At 40.4% G+C, this 14,115-nt stretch overlaps 1 protein-coding gene across 1 annotated transcript in view; it reads right to left on the minus strand.

The window, feature by feature from the left end:
- Window positions 1–14,115, minus strand: part of GLB1 (galactosidase beta 1) — a 108,025-nt gene that overhangs the window by 63,049 nt on the left and 30,861 nt on the right. Inside the window, exons 12-15 of the mRNA XM_075055874.1 lie at window positions 10,410–10,499; window positions 8,352–8,465; window positions 7,084–7,215; window positions 2,148–2,387 (exon numbers count right to left, since the gene is read on the minus strand). Coding sequence (XP_074911975.1) covers window positions 2,148–2,387; window positions 7,084–7,215; window positions 8,352–8,465; window positions 10,410–10,499 — 576 coding nt within the window. The remainder of the gene's footprint in view (window positions 1–2,147; window positions 2,388–7,083; window positions 7,216–8,351; window positions 8,466–10,409; window positions 10,500–14,115) is intronic.

Raw genomic sequence — 14,115 nt, forward strand, 5'->3', positions numbered from 1 at the left:
TAAAGACTGCACACTCAGGAATTTGCATGCCCTAAACCAGCAAATCATTACACTATACACACTACCAATAAACATGCCCTAGACAAAATAAAGGAAGGAGATCTCTATCTTCAGTAACAGGATTCCTTCAGCAGGGTCAGCAAATACAACCCACGATTCCACAGAAAACAAGAACAGTCCTGACTCGAAATCCTCTTTTCTGTCAAAAAAAAAAAAAGTCCAATAAATCTAACCATACATTTAGAGGCACGTATGCTTAAGGACATTGTGCTTTCTCAAGGGAGGGTAGAGAAAGTTTTATTAATAGTGAAGGGTTTAAAAACCACTGAGGGCAAGCAAGCTACAACACAGGTCATGACTGTTAATGCTGCACCCTTCCTTTCAGAGTATTCAGCATGCCACATTCCTTGCCTGAATATGCAAAGGCAGGACCATCATTAGAACTATACGTTTTCTCGGAAAGTGTTGTTTCTGTGGTTTTCCAACTACTCAAGTAGGTGAGGTTTGACCCCTATTAAGAGTCCCTCTCCACACCTTGGCATCAGCAATTTATACAGTGCCACTCAAGGAATTAAGGCCCAGATACAGCAGGACCTAAGTGGAATTTACACCCTTAAGGCCCTCTGCCTTAAAGGCATTTGCTTATTGGTAAAGTTATCGGGAAGTCTCGGTTTCCACACTGAGTATCACCTCAATCTTACCACTCCCGGGTATCTTATTTAAAACTTTGGTCCAATCCATATAAAGCTTGAAGGATCAATTCAATAGCCCTACTTACAGTTCATCTGGCATCTCTTCACCTTCACTTCTTTAGACGGTATACAAACTATGTAAAACAGAGGCTTCTACAGATCAGAGGAAAAGATTTCCACCACTACATAAGAATTCTTGGACTGGTTTGCCAACAGGCAGGTATGGTCATCTCGCTTCCTGAAGAAGATTTATGATTCTTGGGGTCACAGAATTTACTGCAAAAGTCTCAGATTCCAGTTCCTGTGCAAAGAGCTATTTTTGGATTTTATTCAGTGATTGTGTAAGACGTGCACATATATAGGAACACGGATTAAGTCAAGGCTTCCTCATCCAAGCTCAGTGCCAGCAACACTAAAAGTGCTTGCAATGAATCAGTCTTCTGCATATTGGGGAGTGCTTTAGCCACTACAATGCTATAGGTAGATCACCAGCAAGCCCTTCTCCTATTCCGTTTTAATAGCAGTAAATTAATTGTTTCAGAAAGGCATAGTTTTGCTACCTAACACCATCCCAGGCAATTCCCTGAAGCCTGAACTTAAATACTTTGGCCTCCAAGAAGAGTGGTACTTCAGTGCACACATTCTGCTCTCTGTGCCTCCCACCAGCTAGTTGAGCTGATCCTCACCCATCCTGCATGCTGGCTGTTTCAGACATAGTGCTGTGAAAACACACTCTTTGCTGCTCTAGCTACCCTCCAGCCCTATGAGAAATTCCCATTAACAGAGATATGCCCACAAGCTTCTCACAACAGTGCTCTCTGATCCGTTCAGTCCAGTTACAGGTACCCTCCAGAAGACAAGCAGTAACATCTTCCACACATTGGATCTGTATCTATGGGCACAACACCAGCAGTTGTGTCCAGCACTCTCTGTGCTTTGTTACAGGATCCATAGTTCCTCACACAGCACCTCCAGTATGTTCTTAGTTACTTTTAATCAATTAATATAGCCAGGAAAGCATCCTGTAGCATCTCACTTTCTCCAGAATAAAAAAAATTATTTTATCTCGGGGCATGTATTCACTCCCTCCCTCCAAAAAGCTGCTTCTGCTCCACATCTCAAAACAAAAAACTCCTACAACTAAATGCAGCATTTCTATATAGCCTGAAATTTCATCCTTCTCACTGTTGAAAAACTAGGGTTTGGGGTTTTTTGTGATGCTCCACTTTCTAGACCAATACCACGTATCTTTTGAATATATGTTTCCCTTCTCTTAATGGTTTATCTCCAGATTTACTTAAAGGACGGAATCCATTTCCTCATCGTTTAAATATATTTGAGACACCCCACCACTACAACCAACTTCTACTCATGCAAGAGAGGTGGACCTTGGTTGTCCATAGAAGTTTCAGTAGCTTTGAGTGGACTTCAAGTTTTTACAGCAAGAAGTTGTACCTTTGTCCAGCCAGGAAACTTGACATAGGTGTCTTGAGGCAAGTCTGGAATCCCTCCAGGAATTGAAAGTCTACCAGTGTAAAAAGTAGGTGCTTCATAACTCAGTGGATTGCCAACAGACCTCTTTGGTCGATAAAGGTGGCTGTTAATGTCATGGTTCACTGCTCCATCTATGTCTAGAGGATAGATTTCCCATTCAACAAGTATATCTTGATCAAGAGTTAAATTTGAAACCAGACCCTAGGAGGAAGAAAAAAAACAAACCCAAAATATAATGTTATTTAAGTTATTTGGCTGCAACTATAAATCAGTCAGGAATAAAAACTGAATCCAAGTACTTGCAACAGCTGTCAATCTGTGTATGAAAAAAACAAGCACCTGGTCTTCAAGTTATAAGCTTTGCTTAAGAATAAAGGGTTTCATTTATTCTCTGTGAAAGACCTGTTTCAACTCTTCAAAATTCTTCAAAGTTTTGAGCTTTCACTGATGTTCAAGTTTTTTTTCAACTTTTTTCCCCATAACTGAAAATTTCTGTTTTGCTTTAACATGAACACGATTCCAAAACCTGGGGCTTAATAAAAAGCAGAAAAAGCATGAAACACTGTAAGTCTGAGATATCATCAACAGATTTGGTAACACTGAGTCACTAACCCAAAACATTAACCTGCACAATAGCAGAGAAAGCAGTATTTACTTCCTACAAGTCTTCTACAGCTAACATACAGTATCACAAAATCAAGGCACATGCTTTGTGGCCCTGATTCAGTGAAATACTTTAAGCTTACAGTCAGCTTCAAGCCCCCAGAGTTCTGTTTCATTTCTATGGAACCATGCGTGCAGCACACCAGGGTACTCGCACAATGAATGCAAAAGCAAGGGAAGGTCATGATTTAAGAAGAGTGAAAGGAACATTAAGTTACCCCTGCACACATCCTAATTGTTATAATAATAGTTTCTAAAGTGGTGTTCCAGTGCAATGTAAGGCGTTGATTTTAAGCCAATGTTGCTACATCCATATAATTGCTTGAATAGACCCTGCACAAAAGCTGTTTTTCAGTGCAACTTAAGTTCTGTTGCAAACAACACATGTCAAACAGGAACAAGCAAAACCGCATTTTCTATGGTCTTGGAGGGCTGATACCACATTGTGTGTCTGTTCTGATGTCTAATAAACATTGCACAGACTTCACAAGCCTCATCATCAGTACAAGCACTAATTGGTTTTCTCTTCCTTTACCTAGATGCCCACTTTACAGAACATGAACTTATTTTTCTTATATCAAAATAATATATCTGCACAGAGTTAAGTGGCAAAACTTTTCTATACAACCTAGACTTTACTCTGTCTAGCAATCAACTGAAGTAATGCAACATAACTTTAGCCCAAACTTTCTAACCTGTCTCCCTAAGCCCATCTTTAGGGACTATGAACGGTGTGATTTTTCAAATGAGATTAAGTGCCTACTAAGCATTCTTACTTTTGTCTGCATAAGAATGCATATTTAACAGTCCAGACATGGATAAAAAATTTCTAAGTAAAACAAAGATATAGGTGGCAGTTGGCATGTGAAAAAAATACAGAAAAAACAGAAGCCACACTCTTCCTTTGTGTCCTTCAACAACAAGGTTTAGATCAGCAGGATGTTTTAAAACCAAAATCCTTTTAAGATTCCCTCCCAAAAGCTGGATGCCTAGTTCCATTTCAAGTCTAAAAAAGTGACAAAAAACCAGCCAAACAAAACCCAGAAAATCTACACTATTTGCTTAAAAATGCAAGGCTTCACAAGGTAGGAACCTCTTGCCCTAAAGTTATTTTTGAAAGTACAAAATATCTAAAACCCAAGGTATAATTATTCCCAGTTTTCAAAATCAACACAAAGAACATCATGAGGGAGGGATTCTATGTGAAGAAGCAACACACATATTTCAAAGCTACCCAAGAAAGGCTGCCTCTTCTACACAGAAGGATCCTGCTTTTAGAGATTATTCTCACAATGCACATGTCTACTAAACTTGCTTTCACTCTTTCATCTTTAAAAGATTGAAACCCTGGTATAAGTGTGAATTTCAGCCCAACCACAGCAACACTGAGCACCTCCCTAATCCAACCTCTAACCCTCTATTCTGTTACCTTAATTTAGCATTAAGCACACAGGTTTCTTTATCACCTGACCTGTTATTAAATAAATAAAGGCAACATTTCTGCTGCGTCAACATAAAGGCAAAATACTAGGGAACTAGCTGCCCTCTCCTGCCACTCAGATAAAGGCAAGGTACCTTGGAAAGACAGTATGAACAGAGTTGGCACTACTGCTACCCGCTGAATTTCTATGCCACAAGCAAAGAAAAGCCTCAGTTGCTGATGTTTTTAATTCAGAGGCTTTCATACATCCTAAAACTTCCCACACATATTTAGCTTGTTCTGATCAGGATTTAAAAAACTGCATGCTTTCCAAAATGTATGGCAGGGGAAACTTGACCAGAGTTTGTGGTCTCATCAACTAGGCTAGTCAAGATGCATCCACACACAGAGTAGGGTTTACTTTTTCCCCCTACTTAAAACCTTAAAAATCCTACTTCCTCACAGCATACGTGCCCTCTGCTAACTAAATGGTACTGTTCAGGCATATATATTGTCCTGTGGTGTTGATCTTTCTCCTGCTTTTGCATCCAAGCTAACCAAGAAACACTTTAGACAAGTCTTAATTCTGCTCTGAGACACCTATCACGGACAGAATTTAGACTGAGAGGAAATAAGAGCTTCTAATTTACCTGGCATCACCCTCACATCAAAAGGCACCACAATCACCAGACAGCTATTAATCTGGACAGTCATTAAACATTTGACAAGCTTTCTGAAAGAACACCACCAAATCAATTTAGGCCAAGTCAAATCTAGCAGTTAGGGGGCTGCAAATCTCTTCTTAATTGTAAAGCTTTGTAATTACTTCATTATTACTTGTGGCCTAGTAATATCAGAAACTAAAAAAAAATAGCATGCTGTGGCACTAACACAGCACAAACACAACACAAGACTGGCCTCTACAACACTCCTCTCTTTAGCAAATATCACACAGCACTGGGGATCCCATTAAATCTAAAACCAGAAAAGTTTCCTTTTTGCCCCTGCCCTTCCTAGTGTTACATTAGTGGCACCTCTACTGCATTGGCTTTACATGGCAAGGTTTGGTAGCAGGGGGGTTGCAGGGGTGGCTTCTGTGAGAAGATGTGAGAAGCTGCCTCCATGTTGGACAAAGCCAGTTCCAGCCAGCTCCAGAATGGACCCACTGCTGGCCAAAGCTGAACCCATCTGTGACACTGGTACTGCCTCTATGATAACATATTTAAGAAAGGGTGAAACAAAACAAAACAACCTAACTGTGTAGCAGCTGTGAGAGAGGAGTGAGAAAAATGGGAGAGCAATAGCCCTGCAGACACCCAGGTCAGTGAAGAAGGAGGAGGAGAAGGTCTCCAGGCATCAGAGCAGAGATTCCCCTACAGCCTGTGGAGGTCCACAGTGGAGCAGATATCCACCCTGCAGTTTGTGGAGGACCCCACACCAGAGCACATGGATGTGCCCAGCACAAAGCTGGAGCCCATGGAAAGCCCACCCTGGAGCAGATTCCTGGCAGGAGCTGTGGAGAGAGGAGCCCACGCTGGAGCAGGTTTTCTGGCAGGACTTGTGACCCCACAGGGACCCACGCTGGAACAGTCTGTGCCTGAAAGACTGCACCCCATGGAAGGGACCCATGCTGGAGCAGTGTGCTCTTGAAGGACTCCACGCTGTGGAAAGGACCCATGCTGGAGCAACTTGTGAAGAACTGTAGCCCATGGGAAGAACCCACATTGGAGAAGTTTATGGAGGACTGTCTCCTGTGGGAGGGATCCCACGCTGGAACAGGGGAAGATTGTGAGGATGAAGGAGTGGCTGAGATGAAGTGTTATCAACTGACCACATCCCCTATTCCCCATCCTCCTGTGCTGCTTGTGGGGAGGAGGTAGAAGAATCAGGAGTGAGGTTGAGCCTGAGAAGAAGGGAGGGTGGAGGGGAGGTGTTTTTCAGATTTGTTCTTATTTCTCATTATCCTACTCTTGTTTAATTGGCAATAAATTAAATTAATCTCCCCAAGTCGAGTCTGTTTTGCCTGTGGCGGTAATCACCGAGTGATATCCCTGTCCTTATCTTGACCCACAAACCCTTCATCGTATTTTCTCCCCATCCTGTTGATGGAGGAGGAGTGATAGAGTGGCTTGGTGGGCACCTCGTGGCCAGTCAAGGTCAACCCACCACAGCCACTCATGTGGGGACGTGACAGTCCCACAGTGCAGCAAGGACCCAGAAGCATTCAGAAGCTTTCTGATAATTATCTCTAAGACCTGATCAGTCCAAATCTAAACTGGCAATTTTTCATGGTAAAGTGCTTGTGAAACAGCTTTTCCTAGCCACGCTGAAAATACTGCAAGGGTACCCTGCTGACAAATGGAGGACATGGAGAGAGATACAAAAGTGTATGTGTGTGTGTGTATATATATATATACGCATACACACAAATACAATCCCAGGATTCACGAGCCTCAAAGTACAGCCAAGATCTAGACTAATTTCCAACCTATTTTTGGAGTTTATCCAAACAGCTTTGTACATTTTAAAATGTTAGCTACAGACTCAACTCAACCTGAAAGTCTTGTTGGCGACACTTTGGCTGACAACATAAGTGAATCAACAAAAAGAATAAAAATATGTCTGTCAGTTTGTAATTCCACATTGATTTTGGTGACTGGAAAATTCAAATGAAAACTAGTAAGTAGTTATATTTTGAGGTAAAGTTAAAGCTGTGTAATCCTGATTTTTTTTCTCTAATTCACTACTTTCTTTTTAACCTGTGGAAAAGAGGAAAAGCCACCGCAATCCAGTAACTCAACTGATTTTACTTACCTTAAAGTCATTATTGTATCTACCAAAGTTGACTCGGCCCATATTCTCTACCAAAATGTCCAGATTTGTTCCAGCCTTCCCAGTTATATTTATCATAAGCGATTTGTCCCTTTCAAGGACACCTTGAGGAACCTATATGAATTATACCAATAGGAAGAAAACAATAATCACTGAAAACCAACAAAACCCTGTTACTTGGCTCTTCAACTTGCTTGAAGAAAAGAAAGAGGACAAAGGAAACAAAGAAAAAAAAAAATTCCTTTCCTCCTCTTGCATGAGAGCACACACACACACACACAAAAAGCTATCTCAATATTCACATTTCAGTACATCAACTGGATGTGCTATTAGGCAGCATTTGTCTGACACCATATCTTTCCTTAGCTGATTTCAACTAACTCAATCAACTGTCAGAATCCTAGTGGTTTTTGATGCACCCAATTCACAAAAACCAAGTTCTCAAATTTAGTCTAGTGACTGAAAAGATTCTGGCGATATCCATGAGTAAAAGGAGTTTCATATTCCAATTAAGATTGCATCAGTATTAAGTTTTATTTATTCCCATTCGCTTAACATAAGGAAAGAAGAGCTTGACCTGAACACAAAGGTGATAAGAGTCAGCACAGGGCAAAGATTAATCAAAAAAATAGATTATCAAAGTCCGTGTGTTGATATTAATTCTCATTAAGTAGGAACAAAACCCTGTTTAAGGGAAAAAAGGTAAAGTTCACATCCTGTACAGTAAACTTTTTTTTTTTAACTTGCGGTCAGAAGCCAGTTTCATAAGGTAAGACATAGGCTCAGGCTTCCTCACCCTCAAAGGGGTGGTGGGGGTGGGGGGCGGGGGGGAAAGGAGAGAAGATTAAAAAAAACCAGACAAACTATGGAAACACTGTAGAAAGCCACCAGACATATATATCATTAATGTATTTCATGAAACTGCAGAATTGAACCCTTCTAGGGTTTGGGGTTTTTTTCACTTAAGTCATGAATCTGTATAAACATACAAATATCTCAAAAATGGAAACAATTAAGTTTTCCTTAGAAATAACAGATAGTCATATTTTCTGAAATACAAATATGAACACCAAGTACAAATCAACTGTATACTTCCTTACTTCCTTCATCTGATTAAACAATCTTATCTAATAAAGTTGTTTTGGTAAGCTGGAGAAAGGAGAGGGGGGAAAAAAAAAAAAGCAGACTGCATCCACGACTTTCGTGAAGGCCGCTCATGGCAGAAACAAATACCAGCAAACAATGTTTACCCCATCAACAGAGACATAGGCACGATCATGGACTCCATTTAAAGGTGAAGACAGTTGTGTTGGCTCCGTACAGTTTTTTGGAAGCGTAGTTCTGTACAGTACAAACCCAAAATACTAAGAAAAGAAAAGAAGGGAGAAAACCCAAACAGATTAATGAACCAAGTCATTCCATAGCTTCAATTCAGGTCATGGGTTAGAAATATCCCACATTCCTGCCTACATGCTCAGATTGAAACATTAACTTTCATTCACCTCAGATAGATGCTATCACAGACACCAGCTTCAGATTAGAGTTCACTTTGACCTTTAAGTAATGGGTGTAAATTCCACAGAGTTTCCATTTTTAAATGTTTCATCAGAACATTTACGTAACTTTAAAAGATAAAGGTCTTGGCTATGAAGGTATTTCTTCAATAAAAACACAGCAGTTAATGGCTGACAGTATTATTTCTTCATTAAAAATAGTGAGACAATAGCTGGAAAATCCCCTCCTAACTGAGTTTATATAACAAACTTGAAAGTGCACATTTGTCGCCCAGTGCCCATAAGTTGACATATTCATTAAGTCTATATTATCTATCAAACTAGACATCATCAGGAACATTTTGGAATATTTTTCACTAAGTTACCTATCAGGAAATTAAAAAAAAAAAAAAAAAAAAAAGTCAGACATTAGATTTCTTCTAATCACAAATTGAAACACAAATTTTTTAAAACAAGGCAGAAAATGTATCATCCCTTCTACTCAGTAGCCACAAACCCATTTACTTTCTAGACTTGGATTAGAACATAAACGTGGCAGGAAGAAGTGAGAGTAAACAATTTCCATTCTGCTATAATTATTATATTTGCAATACATTTGCAACCATGTGCCCAGAAAAGGGGGGGGGGGCAGGGAGCAGGGAAGAAAAAAATTAAAAATATGCTAAGAAGCTCAGCTGGCTGCCCTCTTCTCTCAGGGGTCTTCCTAAGCAGAGTGCTAAGGGTGGGAAGGCCAGAGGATGAGAGAGAAAAGCCCACTAGAAATTACATCCAGCCACAACATACTACTTGCAGCTTCTTTCACACCTCTGTATTAGTGGCTTGGAAAAGAAAAATCCGAGCTTTGAACCCCTACTTGACTAATGCCATATCCCAGGCACCTGCTGAACTGCTTCCCCCTCTTTTCCCTCCCCCAGCTACTACCAGCATCCCATTCTCTCCAAGTAGTTTATTCTAGCTGCAAGCAATTAGCACCAATGCTCCAGTCTCTGCTAAATGCAGCACAGAAGCAATCAAAGAGTCATGTAACCTTAATGGAAAGAGAGAGTCCCTCAGCAGTGAGGAAAAGATTGACTGTGAAGGAAGATATGGGAAGTCACCAGAATTGACAGGGAAGCTGATGCAGAGACTGACAGAGAGGGAGCATAGGAGAGAGCAGGAGTCAGCAAAAGCCACAGGAAAATGCAGAAAAATCTATTTTTCCTATCTCAACCAGTGGGGTGAATGACCTCGACAGTGGGTTGCAACAACTCTAAGAGGTTGCTCCCAAAGGTTTCTCTCACTGCATTCTCTTGCCTCACCATACATATAGTAAAAGGACTACAAATAAGTAGGAGGCCCATAAAAGTGTCAAACAGATTGAATTCCCCAATCTCCGGGCCCACTGACTTGTATGAGAAAGCAGTGTCTCAGCCACTGTGCTCACTCTGATAGCAAGTGGGGAGAGGCAAAGTAAAAACAGAATAAGGAAAATTAATAGTGAAGAAAAAGATAGATTAAAAAGGGCTCTTAAGAACCTGAAAATCAATACTTCAGAGAGGAGAAAGATAAAGGTGAAAGCCTGGAGAGCATACATACCTACACTGACGGAAAGAGGAAAACCTCAGGTGCAAAACAGGAGCACTGTAGAATATGGAAAGGTCTCCAATGCAAAAATCCTAGACACCTTTATAATACTATTACTTCTGTGCTGAGATAAGATATCAGACACTGGACATAAGAAGAATAATACCACAGAGGGTTGTTCAAATAAACTGTACAAAGTTACTGCTAAGTGCCTACTGAAGGAAGCCTCACCTGCTTTAGCTGAACAAAGGTTAACGGGTAAGTGCTTTTCACTGGTCCAGCAGGTGACAACCTGTCAAGAGCCTCCACCACAGTGCCCACCTGCAGCGTAGAAAAAGCAGATATATGAAGGTCAGTAAATTTCAATCCAAATATAACATCTTGCATATCCAGCCACCCAGTCAGCTAGCTGCATCTGTCCAGAAAGCAAAGAAATCTTAAGCCTTTACATCATCCTTACAGACACAATAATACTACAATACAGGAGAGAACTGATGAACCCTGACAGAAACATGGTACATGTGGAGCAATGTTTTAAAAATCTAGATGTTCTAAATTTAACCCAGGAGTTTCTCACAAAAGTTCTATAAACAAATACAACTGCTCTGGACAATTAATACGAAACAACTATATTATCTAAATTTTGCTCAATTATACTTACAATTAGGCTAGGGAAAATGCCACTGATTTCCAGTGGCTTACTCTGGAATCCTTCTGAGCTAAGTAATGATATGATTTGTTTCCATCAAGAGTTATTTAAGATGAATATACCCTATTTAGTTTTAATGATTTTAGAAACCCCAAGGCTGTAATTCAGTGTCACATATAAGTAGCTAGACTGATTTTAGTGAGACTGGGAGCAAAGTATACGCTAGTCACATGCGCAAGTACCTTGCTGGATAAGGACTTACATGCATACAATTAAATTGTCTTTTGTTGCCATCTGCAATTTCCTTTCGTGACTACAGTTTTCTACTCATCTACAATTTCCTCTCAAAGTCCACTATCAATTTTATGTTAGTCAAGATGCACACAATATGCCTAGTGTCTTACAAGCTCAAAAAAAAAAAAAAATCAACTGCATTCATCTTTTTCATGCAAGATGTCAGTCTGTTTCACCAGAAGTACTGTCACTGTTCAGTGGTAGTTACACATCAGACATTCAAAATATTTCTCAAACGCTAATTTACTTCCAAATGCTTGAGAAAAAAAACAGTAAAAAAAAAAATTAGGCATTTAAAATCATGTAAAACTGTATGCTATAAGAGCATTCATATCAATACAAAATTCTGAGGCTACTTCAATAACAGAAGTATTGAATTTTTGCAGAGCATACATGAAAGTCAGGAGTGCTGAAATATTATGTATTAAAATGTACATCACTGCAAAATGCTGTATGTGACAAAAGTCAGCATGAACCATCTATGTACACACAATTATTTCTTCAGTATAGTACTGGTTTTGGCTGGGTTAGAGTTAAATTTCTTCATAGTAGCTTGTACAGGGCTATGTTTTGGATTCAAGCTGAAAACAGTGTTGATAACTCAGGGATGTTTTAGCTAGTGCTGAGCAGTGTTTACCCAGAGCCAAGGCCTTTTCTGCCTCTCACCCCACCCCACCAGTGAGCAGGCTGGGGGTGCACAACGAGTTGGGAAGGGACACAGCCGGGACAGCTGACCCCAGCTGACCAAAGGGATATTCCAGACCATATGATGTCATACTCAGCAGTAAAAACTGAGGGAAAAAGGAGGAAGAGGGAGATGTTTGGACTTATGGCATTTGTCTGGTCAAGTAACCATTATGCGTGATGCAGCCCTGCTTTCCTGGGGATGGCTGAACGCCTGCCTGCCGATGGGTAGTAGTGACGGAACTCCTTATTTTGCTTTGCTTGCATGCAGAGTTTTTTGCTTTACCTCTTACTCAACCCACGAGTTTCTGCACTTCTACCTTCTGACTCCCTCCCCCATCCCACTGGGGAAGAGTAAGCGAGCAGCTGTGTGGGGCTTAGCTGCCTACTGGGGTTAAACCACAACCAACATGTAGACGTAGACCTAAATGGACTCTTGAAATGAGCTTATCTCAACTCTTTAGCTAGGAACAAGAAAGCAAAAGCAGGCCATAAGTATACAAAGGGTAATGACATCACCACCTGGAGGTCAGATCACCCTCACTAGCCCATAGCTAAGCATGTTCACCCTTGCAAGAAGGCTGTCAGTCAAATGATGGCTTGCAAAGTTTTGATGAAAGTAGTTTGCTCTTAGGTTTTCAGTTTAAGCATCGTACATAAAATAACAATCAGTTTTCACAGAGTAAAATTCCCCAAATGCTCTGGACTGTGTATGTGCTCCATTCCCTATCTTGTGCTCCTGTTAAAGCAATATGCAGGACTTGGCAGGCCACAGGCGAGACTGAACTGCTGGGTCTCGTACAACAGCTGTGAAGCAAGAGATGAGTATCTTTGCACAGACACTGACAGAGTTGATTTACAGAACTAAACAACAATTCTGTGACCATTAATAGTCTTGGTCCCAAGTAGACAATGAAATTAGAAATTAATGTAAGCAGTATTAAGACACACATGGTCACCTGAATAAGCTACTAACTGGCAACGAGTGCTGCTTTGTGCCTTACTGAACTGAGTATTAGCAGCTTGTACCTGTGCCTGTTTGATTTTTTTTTTTTTTTAATTTATTTTTTTAAAGTTCCTGCTACCAAAGGGGCTTCTGTTCTGAATACAGGTCAACCACATATGATTCACTTATGGACTGGGCTGGTAGAAGCTTGTTTCTTTGCAACTTCAGTGGATTATTTTTGTTCAGCTTTTCATTCCTAAGTGGTGCATACAAAAATAAAACCAAAACAAGATCTGTGCTTGCTGCAAGTTCCCATTGACTGCTACTTAGTGGACAATCGGTATCACAACAAACTTAACAGTAAATTTAAAAATTACAAACACTGTCAAGAATTTTTAAAAACCTCAACCTGCAAGACAACAGATTACTACTAATACAAAATAGCAGTACTTTTTTATCCTCCAGAGCAACGTCTTCGAAACCAAAGTGTAAGATCAAGCATGAAAAAAAAAAAAAAAAAAAAAAACCAAACAAAAACAAAACAAAACAAAAACAACAAACAGAAAAGCTGCAACAGGAATGATATCAACTACTGGCAGCATCCTGTTTGCTTAACCCCTTTCTACCACCAACTAATGTCAGCGCTGCCTACTATTTGCTATTGCTTGAGCTCTCCACATCCCAAGAACTGAGCACATCTCCAGAACCTGAGTCTGCAGGTTGCAGTGCTGGGGCAGGCATTTCCTTTGAGGGCCCTGAGGAGTGCTTGGTCACAAGTGGTGACCAGAAACTACCACCTGCTCACAAGCCTGCACAGACACACAGACACATTGCAGGCACTAAGGTTCGTGCATTTCCCTCTGGAAAGGATGCTGCCCACATTCTGGGTCTTAAACCCCTAAATCCTGTCGTCTTGCTCATATTTATTGCGCCTATCTATTGCTGTTCTGCCCTTGCCTGCCCTCATTCCTCATCTTCAACACTTATCTTTTGCATCTACACAAGAAAATTTTTTTCCTTACTGCCTGCTTTTCTGTCTTCTGCAGCAATGTCAGTATCCCCAGCATCTTTTAATAAATTATATTTTTCCCCACCAGGAGAATTCTTTAAAATAATTCAATAGCTCAAAATGAACAACAATGAAGTGCTGATCACTGCTGATCAGTGAACAGCAGGGGAGCTTTTCTTTTTTTTTTTTTAATTAATTTTTATTTCTTTTCCCTCCCCAAGTAGCCTGGGTTCCCCAACTATTTTCATCTGGGGCAACCTATTTGCAAACCTCCAAAAAACAGCATATCTGCCAGACAGCACTGCTAAGGGCAAAGATCTCTTTTCTTCAAGCTTAGGTCCTAAGTAGCTGATCA

The sequence above is a fragment of the Buteo buteo genome, chromosome 2 (genome assembly GCF_964188355.1).
Source record: "Buteo buteo chromosome 2, bButBut1.hap1.1, whole genome shotgun sequence".
Lineage (NCBI taxonomy): Eukaryota > Metazoa > Chordata > Aves > Accipitriformes > Accipitridae > Buteo > Buteo buteo.